At 41.1% G+C, this 18020-nt stretch overlaps 1 protein-coding gene across 4 annotated transcripts; it reads right to left on the reverse strand.

The window, feature by feature from the left end:
* Window positions 1–4917: 4917 nt before the first annotated feature.
* LG02H2orf76 (linkage group 02 C2orf76 homolog) lies at window positions 4918–16250 on the reverse strand. Of its 4 annotated transcripts, none has more exons than XM_048483384.1 (6): window positions 16095–16249; window positions 13576–13728; window positions 12979–13029; window positions 9854–9891; window positions 9633–9714; window positions 4918–5092 (listed from the first exon to the last, which is right to left on the reverse strand). In XM_048483384.1, the coding sequence occupies exons 2-6, from the start codon at window positions 13706–13708 to the stop codon at window positions 5016–5018; spliced, it is 381 nt and encodes a 126-aa protein (XP_048339341.1). In that variant the 5' UTR covers window positions 13709–13728; window positions 16095–16249; the 3' UTR covers window positions 4918–5015. The 4 variants fall into 4 exon arrangements, with proteins under 4 accessions (XP_048339341.1, XP_048339339.1, XP_048339340.1 ...); XM_048483382.1 differs by having other exon boundaries at window positions 13576–13739; window positions 16094–16247; XM_048483383.1 differs by having other exon boundaries at window positions 15980–16101.
* Between the last annotated feature and the right edge of the window lie 1770 nt (window positions 16251–18020).

Below are 18020 nucleotides of genomic sequence, written 5' to 3' on the forward strand. Positions count from 1 at the left end.
CAGAGAGAACTGGAAAAAAATAGGTTTTTAACCAGAAATTTGCTAGTTTTTATTAAAAAAAATTGGTGCTCATACCTGACGGGTACATCTCCTCTGTATCAGACTGTTCTCAGAAGAACACAACATAGTAGAAATCAGTCTTCTTGGTCGATGGATCACAGAATTTTAATGACCATATTTGGCAACTTGTTTTACTGCATTTTTAGAAATTCCTACACTGAAGTTTAATCTCTGCCAGTAAAAGTTTCTAACATTCCCTAAGTATTTGCACATGAGTTTTAGCCATGGTATTCTTTCTGCCCAGTATCCCTTTTGTACATTTTTGTACATGGTATCCTTTTTGTACATTTTTAAGTGTGACAGCCAAATACCAGTCATATTGAAAAGTTTCCCTCGACAATTTTATCTTTACACCAACCCTGCAAAGTAGGTTAAACTGAGAAAGAGCTTCTGGCCGAAGTGACCCGCTTACGCTTCATGGCTGTGCAAGATGGCTCAGCAGGGACTTGAAGCTCAACCTCTCTGGTAAAGTACAACAAAGCAATCACTACATGGCATAAGCTTACATTACCGTCATGGAATTTGATCCCATGCTTGTTTGCTTAGGAGGTTCCACAGTATCCAATGACACTTGCTTCCAAATGAGCACGCACTGGGCTACAATCTCTTTGAAAAATTAAACAGTTCCATATGAATGTTTTGACAAAATTTACATTAGGAACTGAATGAAGATTACAAACTTGACATCCCCCGCTGTGCAAAGAACTGATTACTAGAGCATGCAGCAATTTCACTAGAAGAGTCTAGTGTTTCACTTGCAGAATGTAACAAACTGAGTCCACACAAAAGTATCTTCATGAAAGCAGAAAGATCTTTTAATATATGACTTGATGAAACATGGTCCTTGAGAGAACTAAACTCCCAAAGTACAGTAAGACATGAAGAGAACTTTTGGGTCCGCCTTTTTTAGATACTTTAGATAATTTCACACACAAGGCTACACCAGTTTGGGAATAGCGCCAAACAAGAGATAACACAAACTGCAACAGTAAAAACAGGTGTAAGGAAGAAACCGTCACATTCCAATCTCCTCTTTACACAGAGGGGTGTACACAAGCTTCCTTTAAAAACTACATTACGGTGAACACCTTTCTGTGCTGCCTCTGGCCATTCAGTGGAAATTGAGCACAAGCATCTTGGGTTAAATCAGTCCGCTGATCATCTGCCATTCCCAGAGATGTCACCTTTTCCTTGCTCGTGCAAGGCTGTGCTGACACCTTGTGGCTCCTGTTGCACCAAAATCTATTTTGTGCTTCTTGCTATGTGGAATTGCCTGGGTAAACTGCATTACGTTTTTAATAGAGGTAGTTGATCACAGAGATGATTGTCAAAATCCTTGAGAGATTGTGAAACCCCATGCTGCCTAAAGTGGTAGTTTTGAACACTTATGTCTTGGAGCTAAACAGTTTTTATATTAGTCATTAATACCATATCAATGGGAACAGCAGGGTCCTGGTGAGTGTTCTGAGAGCCAAAATGCAGGGAGGAAGTCAGAAAATTTGAAAAGGGGTAAAGGAGGGCAGGCCTTTCCTCCTCTTCCATGGCGATAGGGAACGGGATGCAGGAAGAGCAACACTCAGAGAAAGCTGTTGGAAGTACATATTGTCTCTGACCTCAAACCCCCCTCTCCTGCCACCATCAGCAGAACAGAACCCTTCTACATGTCCACATCCCCACCCAGGTCCACTAATCTCCACAAAATGCTACGTCTGTAGGATCACAGATCCTGAGGAACAAGACAAGACAAAAATTGGCAGGAATGGCTGACTCAGTTTGGATCCAACCTGTGGGTATATTTTGTACGCATTTTCTGTATTGGACTTGGGTAGTCTCTCGCTTTCTCTCTCTCTCTGGTATTCCATCAAAAGTAACTTCAGCATTTCCATGTCTGCTCTTTTACAGTTAGTTCCTGTGAAGTTTAAAGAGTTTCTTTAGCTTCAGTAGGAACATTTTTTCAACACTGGCAAACAATTCTGTGCCTGGTAACAATCGTCAAAAGAAAACAAATACAAGTATGGGCTAGAAGTGACTGGCTTCTCTACTAACTTGAAAAAAGGAGGGAGCCCCAAGGTCCTCCAAAAAGGACCATGCTAGGGAATCAAAGGACCTGCGTGGGCTAAAGCCACGAATGATGCCAGCTACAGTAAGGAGCAGAACTGGGCAAGACTGAATAAAAAAGCTGACAGGATATGATCAAAAAGAAACTGAAATGTGCTGTCAAGTCATGAAGAAGAAGAGTTGGATTTATATCCCCCCTTTCTCTCCTATGGGAGACTCAAAGGGGCTTACAATCTCCTTTCCTCCCTCACAACAAACACCCTGTGAGGTAGGTGGGGCTGAGAGAGTTCAGAAGAACTGTGACTAGCCCAAGGTCACCCAGCTGGCGTGTGCGGGAGCGTACAGCCTAATCTGTATTCCCCAGATAAGTCTTCACAGCTCAAGCAGCAGAGCGGGGAATCAAACCCGATTCCTCCATTAAAGTACACCTCTTAACCACTACGCCACTGAAGCTATCTGAACCACAGCTTGATCTCCCTGCTTCGACAAAAGCAGACTTTAAATGCTAAAATACCAGTGCTGAACTTATCCATACTCCTTTTTTTTACATACACCTGTAACCAATCATACAAATGCATTATAGTATCCAAGCTGCTACACTTATGGGGCATAGAATCATAGAGTTGGAGGAGACCCCAATGGCCATCAAGTCCAACCCCCTGCAATGCAGGAACATACAATTAAAGCACTCCCAACATATGTTCATCCAGCCTGTTTAAAAACCTCCAAAGAAGGAGACTCCACAACTCTGCAAGGCAGTGAATTCCATTGTTGAACAGCCTGACAGAAAGTTCTTCCTAATGTTTAGGTGGAATCTCTTTTCCTGCACCTTGAATCCATTATTCCATGTCCTAGTCTCTGAGGCAGCAGAAAATGAGCTTGCTCCTTCTTCAACATGACATCCCTTCAAATATTTAAACATAGCTATCATGTCCCCCCTTAACCTAGGCAGTCTAAACAGAGTTACACCCATCTAACACCGCTGACTTCAAAGGGCTTAAAATAGTGTAATTCTGCTTACTGCATTGTTAAAAATGCAGGCATTGATGACACAGTTTCTCTATTATGTTCTCCTACAATCTGATCCTAGCATGAACATATGACTAACTGGAAGCTTACTAGCCATACCGAGGCCGGTCATCGCCATATGATGAGAAGATCACTGTATAACCAGACCCGATCAGAAATACAAGAAAATGGGGAAGACAAAGCTGTTAGAAACTGTTGGCTTCCCACAGGATTCTGTATCAACCACGGTAGGTTATCATTTCAGAAAATGCCCTATATCCAACCATGCATGCACAGAAGCTGTGTGGAGTTTTCCCTTGTTCCTCTTTATTCTAGCAGCTCCTTCCAAAACACAGAAAGGTCATTTCTAAAACTGTAGGGGGGGGTGGGGGGGAAGGGCTGCATGGGTAAGAGACTGCAGTGAGAAGTGGGTGAAATCAACCCCACCCCCTCGTAGCAGTGGAGCTGCACTTGTAAAAGACACTGGCTTCATCCCTTTGTCTTCACTGCAGTCCCTCTGACCTTTGTGTATGTCCAAAGGCTCCAGGAATTATTTTTACAGGCATCAAAACAGTCTGCAGCATTAATTGTACAAGTGGAGGATACAGACTGCTGTCCCCTGCACTCTTCTTAATATAACGTTCTTCTTTGGGAACCGTAGCATCCTCCAGACCAGTTCTATGTTCCCAATGCACTCTGACTCCCAGTCCTACTTAGAGCATGGTTTTCTCAAAATTCTGATTAACCTTAAAAATAATAAAAAACCCAACATCCACATTCAGCACATATGGCTCTGGAAGTATAGTCTGCTTTGCTTCACTTCTGTCTCAGATCTCTGGTCGACTCCAAATTTCTACAAGTAAAACCTTATTGCATCCTGTTGATTGTGCTAACTTATTCTGTGTAATCCGTCTGAAGTTCCAGTGAGAAAGGCAGAGTATAAGTAATGTAATAAATGTGACATGACAATGATTTGAAAAGTGTGTAAATAGATTGCAGACGCAGGGGAGGGAGGAGCAAAATCCCACACTGTTCTTCATGGTGGAATGCATACCCTTAGGCATCTTCCTTCAGTGGAAGAGTCACTTAAGTTAGAGGCCAAAGGAAGCCTTCAAACTTTGCTCAGTGGAGTGGTGAGATACCATACCATTTTATGGTTATTTTCTGTGTGCTGAAAAGAGGATTAGGAAAAAAAACTGGTTGTGAAAGAACAGAAGACTCTGAAGAGCAGCATCCTAAAAGAACTGGACAGAATGCTCATCTCCTAATGAAGCCCACGGCACAGAGTGGTGAGCTGCAGCACTGCAGTCAAAAGCTCTCCTCACAACCTGAGTTTGATCCTGATAAAAGTCAGTTTCAGGTAGCTGGCTCAAGGGTGACTCAGCCTTCCATCCTTCCAAGGTCAGTAAAATGAGTACCCAGTTTGCTGGGGGTAAAGTGAAGAGGAACAGGGAAGGCAACGGCAAACCACCCCATAAACATAGTCTGACTAGGAAACATTGTGATGCAACATCATTTGTGGGTCAGTAACAACCTGGTGCTTGCACAGGAGACTGCCTCTATCTTTAATTAATATTTTAAATTTTAAAATCAAGATGATTTTAATAACATTTCATTTCTGTCCTCCACTTGTAGGCCCACATCTCAAACGTCAACCAGCTGGTTTTAAAGTGAGAACTGAGTGACACACAGGAATTTAGAGCACTCCTATACAAGATGTAATTCAGTATACTTCTTCGCCTCTCCTTTTGTATCCTGGGTTCTTGTAATGTATAAGCCAAGAGCCACAAATAATACACACCTTTGGGTTTATTAATTATTACAGCAAAACAGGAAAAAAGTTCACAAAAAATACTGGGGGGGAGGGGGGTATGCTTCTTTCCAAGTCTTCACCAGGCAACAACAGGATTCACTTTATACTTTCTGTAATCGTCCATGCAGAAAAATGCTAGCTCTGTTTCATTTGCTGAAAGGGAAAATATTCAACATAATTGGTGAAAACATGACTTCTCAAACTACAGAACGTTATATTAACATTAATTAGGATGACAGATGATGTGGTTTAAGGCTAGTTACTAGAAGCTCTGCTTTTGCATTAGATAGCAAGAGTGAATTTAATTGCATACATTCAAGATGTAGATATGTGCTAAATGTAGCACAAATGTAGATATATGCTAAAGAACCCTCTTAGTTAAAATTGCTCTTAAAGCCAAACAAAACCATTCAAAAGGCATTTCCCGAGCTCAAAATTTTTTTTTTTTAAAAAAGCACATTTTCTTTTTCAGAATTCAAGAAAACAAGGCTGGATTTTTAAGTTCTTTAGCTGTACAGAGAGGGGAGAGTGTCTCCCCTGAAATTAACCTGTAGCCATAATAATTTAATACTTAGAGGATCAGTAGAATATTTTACAGATCATTTTACATTCTCCCTCATGACCCATCAAAAAACGTGCGTCTGAAGAAGCTAATTTTTTGCCCTGCCGATGATTAATTCATGAGGCTTCAACAATATGCAAAGTGAAAGACACAAATTGGCTTCTCCAGCAATACCTTCAAATGCCTCTAATTATTCACAGGGGATATGGCAGAGCTAAAGGACCCACAAAGGTTCAGAGCAGTCACAATTCTTTCCACCCAGCAGGTCAAGGACTTCCTCTTCTAAAACAATAAGTCAGCAACATTACTAATTCAGAGTGGAGACAGAGCTGACAGAGAGCCATCACAATTAGAAGACATGAAACTCTTTTGAAGTGGTGAGCCACCAAGTTCCATGCTTGCTTTTTAAAAATTAAACCTGAAGTTAATTAAGTCTGCCTATATTATGCAGAGGGGGGGGGGGGAGAGAAGAGGCTGAATCTTGACTAGGAATCTAGTAGAATCAGTTGGCTATGGAAAGCTGGATACCCAAACTTCACACCCAGTGGACTGAGGGGAGCCGAAGGAAATACACTTGTAAATCCTGCAAATCGGATAATGGCTGCAGAAAAAAAATTCTGTGTGTGCCTGTGGTAAGTGCTGTCAAGTTGCTTAAACTATACCCAATTATGAGATTTCTTCCGATAATATTTCAATCCCACATGTATTGTTTGGCAAGGGGGAATTAGGACGGAGCTTCAGGCTCAAAGGTTGCTCACTAACTGTCGTCCAAATGAAGCAACAGTCTACACATTTATAGGAATGTGGTATCTTAATAGTTCCACTCAATCCTCCCTGCAGTTAAAATTGCAAAAGAGAGAACACATCAAAAGAAACACCTGTGCAGATGCACAAAAGGCCATTTACACACCTGTGTTCTGCCTTGCAGCTAGCTTATCTTTCCTTCACCACACATTCAGAGTTTCCTTTATGCAATTTTGCCCTTTCTGAAGTCGCCACGGGGCACAGCAGAGAAGGTGTGCAGTTGCCAAATGCTGGCAAAATGCAATATTTCTTGTTGCTTCACTTTCCCGGCGAAACAAAACAGCTAAACAAGAGGCGTAATTCTTTATCCAGGTTTTTGTTGCTCCTTCCTGCCTTCCCCAGCTCACCCAACAGCAGTTTTTTCCCTGCTCTTCTGGCCACCATTTCCAAATGCTCAGAAGGCCTTTGTTTTGTTTGTGTGTGTGTGTGTGTGTGTGTGTGTCTGTCTGTGTGTCTGTGTGTGTCTGTGTGTGTCTGTGTGTCTGTGTGTAGGCAAAAGGATTCTGCTCCTCCCCTATATCTGTGTGATTTAGTTTGCTCCTACTGGGTGGAGCTCTTGGTTCCAGTTTCTAGTTCTCCTTTAGCTAATGCTGATGGTTGTCAGATGGTTGCGAGAGGTGCCTTACCTTGCAAATAAAAGTTGTGGTTATGAACCAGCTTGTCACTGCTGAATGGACCTGAGAACTGAGTGAATACTCTGGCCCAATCTCTTGTGTAAACAGAAAACTGCAGGGAAACCTCACTACGAAGCAAACAGCCTTGAGGCAAGAAATGTACAAAAGCCCAAAGTACTTCTCTTCCAGCTACAGAAGGCAGAATATTTGATTAGATTCAGACTTTTCCATAAGTGTTGGGAAATGAGCTACCACAAATTCAGAAGAGTAACAAAAAGGTGTGGCACAAGAAGCGATGGTCATCATTTTTCTACTCTGCTCATTTTAAAAAATTCTGTAGCCATAATTGCTTGTATACTCAGTGCTTGTGAATGGTTTCTCTTAATTGGAACTTTCTTGACTAAGAGCACTATTTTTGGGCAGAGGGGATAGGTTTCTGTGGACCAAGAAAACAGAGCAACTATCCTTCCCTTAGCAAAAGGTATTCAGCTCTTCACAGGATCTATCTCCTGGTACTTCAGGTTTCAGGAACTGCACTAGATAATGCCAACATGACATCTGCCACATTCTCATTCAGTATTTTATTAGTCTATATTTCCACTATTTATATCCTATGGTTCCTCTAAACACCTTGACTTTGATGACCCAAGCTACTCTGATTTTGTCAAATCTCAGAAGATAAGCAGGGTTAGTATTTGGACGGGACGGGAGACCACCAGGGTCATTTCACAGAGGAAGGCAATATCAAACCACATCTTTTTGCCTCTTGTCTTGAAACCCTACTGTGTTGCCGTAAGTTGTCTTTGACTTGAACATAAGAACAAGCCAGGTGAATCAGACCAAAGTCCATCTAGTCCAGCTCTCTGCTACTCGCAGTGGCCCACCAGTGGCCCACTTGATGGCACTTTACACACACATTTCTCTAATTATTGTCCCAGGTAGTTGGAAAACACAACTAGAAGTCAAGGAAATTTTTCTTGTTCTTCAAACCACTGACAGAATCATGGATGCCAACATGAGCTCCTTGAATGATGATATTTTTTTAACATGTGAGCTAGTGCCTTAATACATTCTACTAATTTAATATTTACATATATCAAAGCCATTGTTTCTTAAACTGGGGTGCTGATCCCTAGGGTTCCACAAGGGTACTCAGAAGCTCTTTGTGGGAACAGTGGAAAGTGCTTCTTATGCCATCAATGGAATGTGAAAATGGAGCCATCTCACTTTTCTAATTATAGGGACAGAGACTCTCAATCTCAGTTGACCGAACTGGCTTTCCCCTCTTGTGAAGGATGAGAATACAGCTGTTACCATCAATAGAAAAACTGGAGGAATAGGAACAATCTAATCAGGATTGTACCAATAAGTGATATAACTTCTTGTGAAAAACTCATGTCTAAGCAACACTAGGATTCACCCAGAAGTCTATGGCTGCTGATGCCATTTTAAAGGAAAATCCAGCCATTTAAAAGTTGCTGATCAGGTCCACAGCACACCAGCCCCAAGCGATCTTGCCCCCCATTCCTTTTCAAGTGCTGGAACTCAAAAAGGCTCAGGGAGGCAAAATCACCAAGAACTGTTGCTTTTGGGCCCTCGTGGCAATTTTTAACAGCTAAATTCTCAATTGGCATTGGTGGCCATGGGCTGAATATCTCGTTTGGCTCTTCCTTTGCACACTATCATCTTCATTACAACTTTTTTCACTGTAAAGTGTTTGGGTAATGGTAAGATTAGCTTGTACAAACATCTGGCAAAGAGCTGCTATTGCACTAGACTATCAGACTGGAAAAGAGAAATGGTCTGTTTATGTATAATTCTCAAGGGCAGCAGACACAACAGCCACAAAATAGCACAGAGTTTTTTAAAGCTTTTTTCTATCAGTGTGCTTAAGTACGTCAATACTGGATTGCAGGCCAGTGTTTGTTACACTAGTCCCGTCAAGTCACTAAAGACTAAACAGATCGTTTATTTAAAAACATTCCACACAGACTTCAAAGATTTCACTGATACTGCATTCTCCCATTTCTAGCCCCTTTCTCTGCTGCTTCATTCCACCTGTCCACTAGACTCCAATGTGCTGTATTTTATGCATGACAATGAACATCCAAAATCCCTCCACACAGTATTGCTTGCTTGGAATGAGTGTTAAACCCTGCAGGCACCTGGTTTGCCAGGCAACATTGGTTCCCAGTACTTTTTACTGCGCGGCATGCCCCGTGGTACTTTCCTACAAGAAAGTGAACAAGCATGTTCTGGCAGGCACCACCTGCTCTTAGATGTGCATTCCTTCAATTGATCTGGATGACTATCCAACACTGTGCCACATATTAGTAAAACAGATTTTACCTCATGACTCTGCACTAGCTCTGCTGCTTACATTTCCAACCAAAACATCAGTTTAAATGTTACTGAAAAGGCTAAGCAGCAGAGATGATACTAACAACCAAGCTGTCAGTCCGCAGAATTCTAAGCATGCCTTTTAAAAAATCCCCATTAGCATTCTGAGGAGAAGTATATGGAGCCCTCAAGCCCAATGATTTGAATGTACATTGAACTCATTTCTCCCTTCCTGAATAATTACCAGGTTGTAAAGACAGCATTAAGAATAGCGTTTATTTTTCAGTCAGCTATCCAAACATAATCAACCACTCTGAGGATAATATTAAGCACGATGAACCATGTCTTCGTTCCCTCCAAATACGCTACCAACCTATTCCAGCTGCTTTCAGGGTGCTGTCCTCTGCCAAAATGAGTTTGTCATCGTCTTCTAAACTCACAACGAGTTCACTGGTCTAGAATGAATGAAGATAAAAACAGGGTTGTCAAATAAAAGATGGCCCTATATCCTAGCAGAGGGCAGAACTGTTCTGTCACTAACAGATTAAATTTAGAAATATCTAAGGAGGAAAATAAGTCACCATAAAAATGTACCTTGGAGCCATGCGCCTGGTGAATAATCTTCATTGTGTCTGAAAAGGAGAGAACTTGCTTTGAGCAACAATTTGATATCAAGCATTCAGAACAACTGTCTGTGACCTCTCTACATCTCAGGCACATGTTACATTCTTCATGCCTGCTTTTTTTTTCTTGTAGTATTTTCCCCCTCCATGGTTTTTTTCCCTTACTAAAAATGTACATTTTTAAGTTGCCTGGAGAAATCCTGTTCCTTTCCCATCATCCCCAGCCAACATGACTTGTGACACGAACAGAAAGATCCTATGCCCATTTATTCAAAACTGTCCAATTCAATTCAGGAGTTTCCAAGCATGTGCACATAGGATTGATGCACTTGTTCTTCTGTAGTGGCTCACTCATATACTACCATGAGGCTTGTGATGTGATGAGCAGAAAAAGAAAGTTGCTAAGAAAGCCACCTATTCCCAAAGTGTAGGCGAAATCAATGCAGAAGTACACAATACAGAAATACACAATCTTCTGACATTCCTTCCACTTCCCTATAAGTAACATCTGCTATTGCTTGATGTACCTCGGTGCACACTTCACCACACCGGGTCTCCTGATAAGCCATCTTGCCTTCAGATATTAACATAGTGTGCATTGCTCAGAACACCATCCTGAAAGTTCGTTCCAAAGAATAAAACTGGATTTTGTTCTGAGCAGACATAGGATTTCTCCCATGGAGGCAAGCTCTGCATCCTTTCCTACTTTTTAACCCTCCTTTTAAAACATGCATGGTTAATCATGCACACCCAACCAGAGCTGATGACTATTTACCATGGACAGCACTCATTAATATGAGATTGGGTCCTTCTATTCCATTAGCCACAGGAGCATTCCACTGGTGGAAAATACATATTCCATTGACAGAGGTATTCACCATTAACAGAGTGGACTCATACAGTCCAAACCACCAAGCACTTTTTATGCCAGATACTGAGATCACCTTGCAAGCCCACAAAAATCTGGAACACCTCCAAATGGATATACAGTTATAAAGCCTTGCTTAGGATATTCACAATCTGTATTCTTTCAGTACAGTAATAAAGACTCATCTATGCTGTCAATTTGTAGGTAATATTTGTTTTTCCAGCTGGATAGGCATGTTTGAGAAGGCAGCTTTTTGCTGAGAACTCAATTCTCCTGTCACTTGTAACTGCTCTTGATTTTATGATGTTTTATGATAGAGGATACTGTTTTCAGAAAGGATACATACAGAATTCCTAAATGGATCACCCAACCACAATTTGGTTGCTTCTCAGTATGTGGTTACCGAATCAGGGATAGTTATGGGTTTTCCAAACTGGATTGAAAGAGACAGAATTGAATTGCAGAGAACGAGAACTCTATCTGTTGACTACTGGAAACCATGACTGACCTCACCTGGAGTTGCAGAGCCATTTCCAGACATACATGTCAAGAGCTTCTTAACAACGAGGAATAAAAATTTGTATTTTTTTAAAAAAAACAGGAAACTGAAAATTTCAGGATTTTTATTCAAGAAACAAAGTCCATAAATAGTGAAATCAGACTTTGCAGACATGTCGATTTTCAACAACTGTTTAAATTCTACTTCAGATTTTAATTCTATTTAATCTAGCAAATTTGTACTTAAGATCTTCCTGTTTACCCCCAGCCTCATCCTCATCTTTATCTTATTTACTATGTAAATTATTTCAACACATAAGCCTCTCATTCTACGCCTCCATCTTCTACTTGGCTACCCTTTCTGACCTCACAACTAGTTGCTAGACATTAAAATGCAGAAGCACGAAGAAAGCTGCAATTTCAAAGGATTGTGGGTCACGAGCAGCACTTCAACATGCAAGTCAAGTTTAAAAGGCATTTTAGGAAGATGATAAAAAATTAATACCCCAAAGACAACTCTGCCAATTAACAGCAGAATGAATAATGTGTCAGCTAACACTGAAATGAATTTCAAAATGTACATCAGCTATTCAGCTAATAACTCTGTGAGGTAAAATTCCACCCGCAATGGAACCAGAATGCCTGATCTTTTCCCTTTCTTTCGCCCTTCCCCACCTACCACTGTCCAATCTCTCCTCTTCAGAACAGCAGTTTTTAGCCATGTAAATGTTCATTCCTTCAAAAACTTTCACTATTATTTTTTCCTCAGCTAATCCAAGTCTTTATACAAACATTTTTATCTGTTCAAATTATACCAATGGCACAGGTTAGGCATGCTCCAGTAATAAGTCTGGAGAAACATGTCACAACTGAACAGGGCAAATAAAGTTTCTCGCAGAGAAACAGCTTCCAGCCATTACAAAAACCAGCCCAAAACTGCTTAATTCAACCAGGGCACAAGTAATCTAGGTTGATCTTGAGGTAGCAGGAGAAAATGAGGCCATACCGAAGGGCAGGAAAAGGTATACAGCACTGCAGTTTTACTCCCTTACAAGCTAGTCTAGACAAGAGGAGAACCAAAAGATTGTGCTGAGTGGCACGTCAGTACATCCTTTGGGCTATGTCTGATATGCTAAAATCAAATCACAAAATACCATCTATGGAAGTATCTAACTCTGCAACCAGAAAAATGCTTTGGTATTATAACTATTTCTTGATTAACAGTTTTGGCGTTCCCTCTCTCTGCCACTTTTTATTGCATCCCATAAAGTATTAGCAACATTCCTTCCCAGTATTCCTTCTCATCCCCTCCCTCAAGGCAACACAGGCCAAGCTCTTATATACTCAAGCCAGTGTGGCAGAGTGCTTAAGAGGGGGAAGACTCTAATGTGGCAAATTGAGTTTGCTTTCCCCCCCCTCCACATGAGCAGCAGGGGTTTATTTGGTGAACCAGATGTGTTTCTGCACTCCTGCAAACTCTCTCAGCCCCACCTGCCTCACAAGGTGTCTGTTGTGGGGAGAGGAAGGGAAAGGAGCTTGTAAACCCCTTTGAGTCTCCTCACAAGAGAGGAAGGGGGGTATAAATACAAACTCTTCTCTTCGTCATAAAATGGTTTCTCCATTCCTGAATCCCTTTTAGTACCTTATTTGGTACTTAAGTCAAATCATGTTAATTCTTTAGGGGGGAAATGTAATTGGTATTTAACTGAAGAGTGCTGAAAGGCACGTACCGTATCTGTGCTTTTTAAAAGGAGGTGGAAGTCCTGTTCTTAACGATACATCTAGGGAGGAGAAAAAAGCAGAAATATTTTGCTTATATTTAACATGGCAGAGAGAAACACTGCCTGGTCTTTTCTAAGTATTAACAGCACCATTCTAAGGTCAATGGACTTATGAGGTATGACTCTGCTTAAAGTTGAGATGTAAACCAGGGACATCAGTAGGACCCATTTCCACAAAAATACAATTAGGACTGGGCTACAAGACAGACAACGGCACAGCTAAGGATGCTAGGCTTAATGCTTCACACTTGTGCACAAAGTAACCTTTCATCTGTCATTAGTTATCGAAACAACCAATTCAGCCCTGATGGTTACCTTCAGAAGTGTCAGAAACCCTGTCTATCAATTCTCCCTGAAAAGGCAGCTCTGGTCACAATGGAGAAACAGAATGGAAACTTAAGAATTGATGTAGTTGTCTTTGCCCAACCCACAGCATAGTAAGGAGATTATCCTATCATCACAGATCAATACCTCTGATTTCCACAACCCTGCTGCGCTCCCACAGTGCTCGCTGACACACATGGCACCATTGGGATGGTTTCTTACCATTTTTCACAAATTCAATAAACTCCTTTACAGTCTGATCCAGGTTAATACTTGGATAAACAACAGGTTTGAAATTACGGTGCTCAAAGGAACGAATCAGACGAACAGTAATGGTCACTCCTTCTGATGACATGTGACTCAACCAGATGTTACCTAGAAGGAAAATTGCGACATAATAGCATATTATTTTTCTAAGTACTGTTCAGAAACCTAAAGTGCAACCAGGTTCTTAAACATGCTAAGCACAAAAATGATAATTCACATTCTGTGCAAAGAAACTCCAGATTCTGTAAGCAAAACAAAAGTCATTTTTTACTATCCCATCCAGTCAACTGTGTTGACTCATTCTGGGTCATCTGCCTTGAGTCCAAGTGGGAAAGGCAGACTATAAATAACATAAGTACATTTTAATTAATAAAAACAATATGGGCAGGTTGTTGCAACCTTTGGGAAAGGCAAAGAGGACTCAAAAGAACCATGGAGGATAGGAACTACTGAAAGGAAAACATGATGGATTATAGGAATACTGTAGCGATTACAGAAACCACACATTTTGATTAGTGCAAGGTTTTTTTAAAAAAAACACCTTTGTGACCCTTCCTCCAGTTCTCCTAATTTCCCTTTCATTATTTTTCCCAAGGGCTGAGAAATCTGGGTTGGGTGGGTTTTTTTTTTAACAGAACAGACATCTAGAAGTTTCCAAACTGTATACTACATTCCAGATTGTATAGTATGTGCTACATACACAGTCACTCCGGTCCAACTCCAATGGAGTTAGACTGGCATAACTCTGCATAGAATTACACTGAGAGATGTACAGAGCTAATGTTTAAGTGGAAAATAATTCAATTTGCTTTATTACATAGTTTTTTGATAGAAACATTTTTATATTAGACAAATATACCTTCCTCATTTTAATTCTAGCCCACACCAGTTCCAAAGGTTGAAAAAGTTTACAATATACAACCAAAAAAATTATTTTCAAAGCAAAGACACCCCTACACAGAGACTGATCCAAAAGTCAACGATGAACCTTAAACAGACTGTGTTCCAGACAGCTCTGTAAAATATCTACATTTGAAAATGAGGCATCTGCTGAACTGATACTGTAAACACTCAGGGATTTTAGGACTGTAGTATCTTGCCTTTCCCTGCAAACTGGAAGAAGACCACCCACCATCAAAATTGGAGTTTGTGCAGGTGGCGGGATTTGTCAAGTACACAGAAAAATATTATTTCAAAACATTAAGAAAAGAAAGACAAACAAAAAATATAGGCTGGTGAGGACTGACCATAATTCAGGAGACATATTGTTCTGAAAACAGCTTTCTCACAGAAAGATGACAAGAGATTTGTGAATTAATCCACCATTTCTTGGACTTTCTTTGCCCTAGAATGCTCCGTTTGGGAGCGCTAGAACCCAAGCAGAGCATGAACAAAGAAGGTCCAGGAAATGGTGGATTAGTTCTCTTGTCATCTTTTGGTGAGAAAAAGTTGTATATATATAAATATACAAAGCTGAAGGGGATGGGAAACAAGGAGATGAGAAACCCTTGAGAGTTTATAGAATCCTACAGGAGGAGATGGGGTGGTAAAATGTTTCAGAAGCTTATTCCCTTGTGCAATTATTCGTGGGATCCCAGCTTATTCCCTTCATTACCAAGGGTACTTCAGTGATGCAACAAAATAAGGCTGCCCAAAGGAGGTAAAAGTTTCTGAACACTCAAGAGCATAAAGAAAAGTAATTTTCCAAAAAAAAAGAACTATCCTCAAGAGCTGCAGCCTGATGAAAATTAAACCTGTTCAACCATTTATGTGGCTTTTTTGCGGCATCAAAATGTTTAGTAATATCATTCACCATCTTCATAATAAATCTATGGAGGTAGCTCAATTATCATGCAAATTATGATTTGGTGAGCAAATAGTGATTTCAGCTACCAGTATAAGAGTTCTTTGCTAATTAATTTGAAGTCTGGATGCAAACGCTGATCCACCATATCCGTCCAACGCTGCTATTTCGTTTGCGGTATATGAACTTCAGGGTACGAAGACTGCCATTCCAAGCAGATTAACACCCAAGCCAATGCCCATTATGGGATTTCAAGGGGGTATAACTGCTTGGGATGACAGCGTTATTCATTGCTAGAAGCCACACAGCAGTAAAATATATTTTAAATAAGTATATTAAATATAACGGAGGCTGTTCGTTTCCCGTTCAGGGTAACTAACAATTAAAAATCACACTATAAAAAACAAGCAATTAAGAAGCTCCTCATCCTATAACCGAGGAAAAAGCGCACATTAATGAATCTGTCTACGGCAAAGTCCATAAATAAAAGCCCTGTAATGCTTTGAGTTAGGACACAGCAGTTTACTACAGCTATTTCCTACGTACTACGCTTACCCCATGACTGGGCAGAACCTCAGCCCTGCTTCTGCATTCGCACTCCCTCTTCCCTCCCACACTAGTCCCCACCAGGGGGCGCTGATTTCCTCCGTCTCCGGTTTCTCTTCCTCACCTTAGGCTGCAAACCGAATTCTCAGGCTTCACGCGGCGCTTCCCGCTCCTGCGTGTTGCCTCCACGGGCCTCCGACATCACGTGACACGATCCCGCCCGCCCCCATTCGCTACTCTCTCCAAGACGATTCTCCTGGGAAAGCGCTCGTTCTCTGCTGCCCCTCTCCTCGTCAGTGATTGGTTGTTGGAAATTCTGATGCACTCGTGGGTGTCGTTCCCCCATTGGCTGAGGCGCACCTTTGGTTTGCCTCTCATTCTTGATATCTTCCTGTTCCGTTTCGCTAATGAATGAACTTATACTTCAGTTCTTCTTCTGAGGGCATAAAAAATGCAATATACTGTAACATGCCCAGACCTTGGGAAATTTCTGGGCTTTTTGAGATGGTGCTGCACCCACCTCTTCCATGCTTTCCAACTTAATCAAGCGAGCTGTAGCTCAGGAAGGCTTAAGCCACAATACAATTGGCAGCCTTCAAGGCACCACAGGGCTCTTGGTCAATTCGGCGGCAACAGACCACTAGCCAAATATTTTTTTTAAAAAAAGCCATTTCCCTTGTCCACAGACAAGGTTTGTCTTCAGGTTGCTTTTGATGCCTTGATTTTTTCCCATAATACAGGTAAATGACAGGATGTAAAAAGAGAAAGCCAAGAGTTTGTTGTTGCAGCGATACAACAGCAGTGCACAATACAAACAGCCAAACACTCATACCCTTTCATGTTTTGATGTTGTGCCAAAAAAAGGAGTTTGAGCTTTGGGGTGTGTGTGTTAATTACATGCAAATGTGAACATAGTTCTGTGTTGTTATTTCCATATAACGGAGGGGCTAAACTGTGGCAGGGGATGGAGGTCGGTGAGTTGCTTTAAAACAATCCTGCAATGTTATGCCCATACTCTGGGGAGGGAGTAAGGTTGGAGCTGACTGATTTATGGAAATCCTGCTATCTAATGTAATCTGTTGCGGGCATATTTCAGGCTAGAGGTGGGGATGACAAGCAATTTCCACTAAGATCATCACTTCTCAGAGAGCATTAACAAGTTGTCCCACTCAGTTGATGGTATACAACAAGGTGTATATGCAAAGGCTTTCAGAGCTGGCTTCCAGCAAAGTGGATTGTGGCTCACCAAAGCTTAGGCCACGATCTCATCATTAGTCTTTAAAATACCAAAAGACTGATATTTTGGCTGCAGCAGAGGAACACCACCACCTGTATGGAAACGCTTCAACAACTGTCACCCACTTACAGTATCATAGATTCAAGTGTCTACTGTGGTACACACACTTATTTCAGCTCACTCCACTAACAGTAGCAGGGAGCAAGGCTAAGCAGGTCTATTCAAAAGTAGGTCTAATTTTACTCCCAGGGATGTGTGTTTAGGATTGCAGCCCCAGGACAATCCTACACTAGTTTACTTAAAAGTCAGCCCCAATTTATTAAAGAAAGCTTACTCTTGGGTGGATGCACATAGGTTGTAACCAGACAATGACCCCAACCAATTAGAGTGCTGTCACTCTGCACAGGATTGTCTTGTGGCTCCTAAAATTATCATATAATCATGCTGACTTGATGCTCCATAGCATAAAAAAATCAATCCTGTTTTTTTATTGCAGTCCTTGACAGTTGCATGTTTCTAAATCCATTGGAGCCAGCAGGCACAGAAGTGCATCACTGTTTAGGATTTCACTACTAGTTCATTTGCTCCCTCAGTGTCTGTCCCAACATAAAGCTAGAGCTCAGCTGAACACAGAAGTGTCATGCTCCATTCATTTACATATAAACACCTTGTGCTCCTACTACACTGATTGTGCCAAATGTCCAGATTAAACCAGAAATCAGGTGATTATTTCACTATCCTTTTTAAATCTATTTTAACCACCCCAAAGAGAGAAGGGGGAAAACAAAAAACCAGGAAGCTTGGTCACCAGCT

The sequence above is a fragment of the Sphaerodactylus townsendi genome, linkage group LG02 (genome assembly GCF_021028975.2).
Source record: "Sphaerodactylus townsendi isolate TG3544 linkage group LG02, MPM_Stown_v2.3, whole genome shotgun sequence".
Taxonomy (NCBI): domain Eukaryota; kingdom Metazoa; phylum Chordata; class Lepidosauria; order Squamata; family Sphaerodactylidae; genus Sphaerodactylus; species Sphaerodactylus townsendi.

Excerpts from the sequence above, each read along its gene's own strand:
- LG02H2orf76 (XM_048483384.1), bottom strand. The coding sequence starts at position 13,708 with ATGTCATCAGAAGGAGTGACCATTACTGTTCGTCTGATTCGTTCCTTT. Across the intron at positions 13,030-13,575 it reads TATTGAATTTGTGAAAAATG|ATGTATCGTTAAGAACAGGA; the intron begins GTAAGAAACCAT and ends TCTCCTCCCTAG. Across the intron at positions 9,892-12,978 it reads TTTTAAAAAGCACAGATACG|ACACAATGAAGATTATTCAC; the intron begins GTACGTGCCTTT and ends TCTCCTTTTCAG.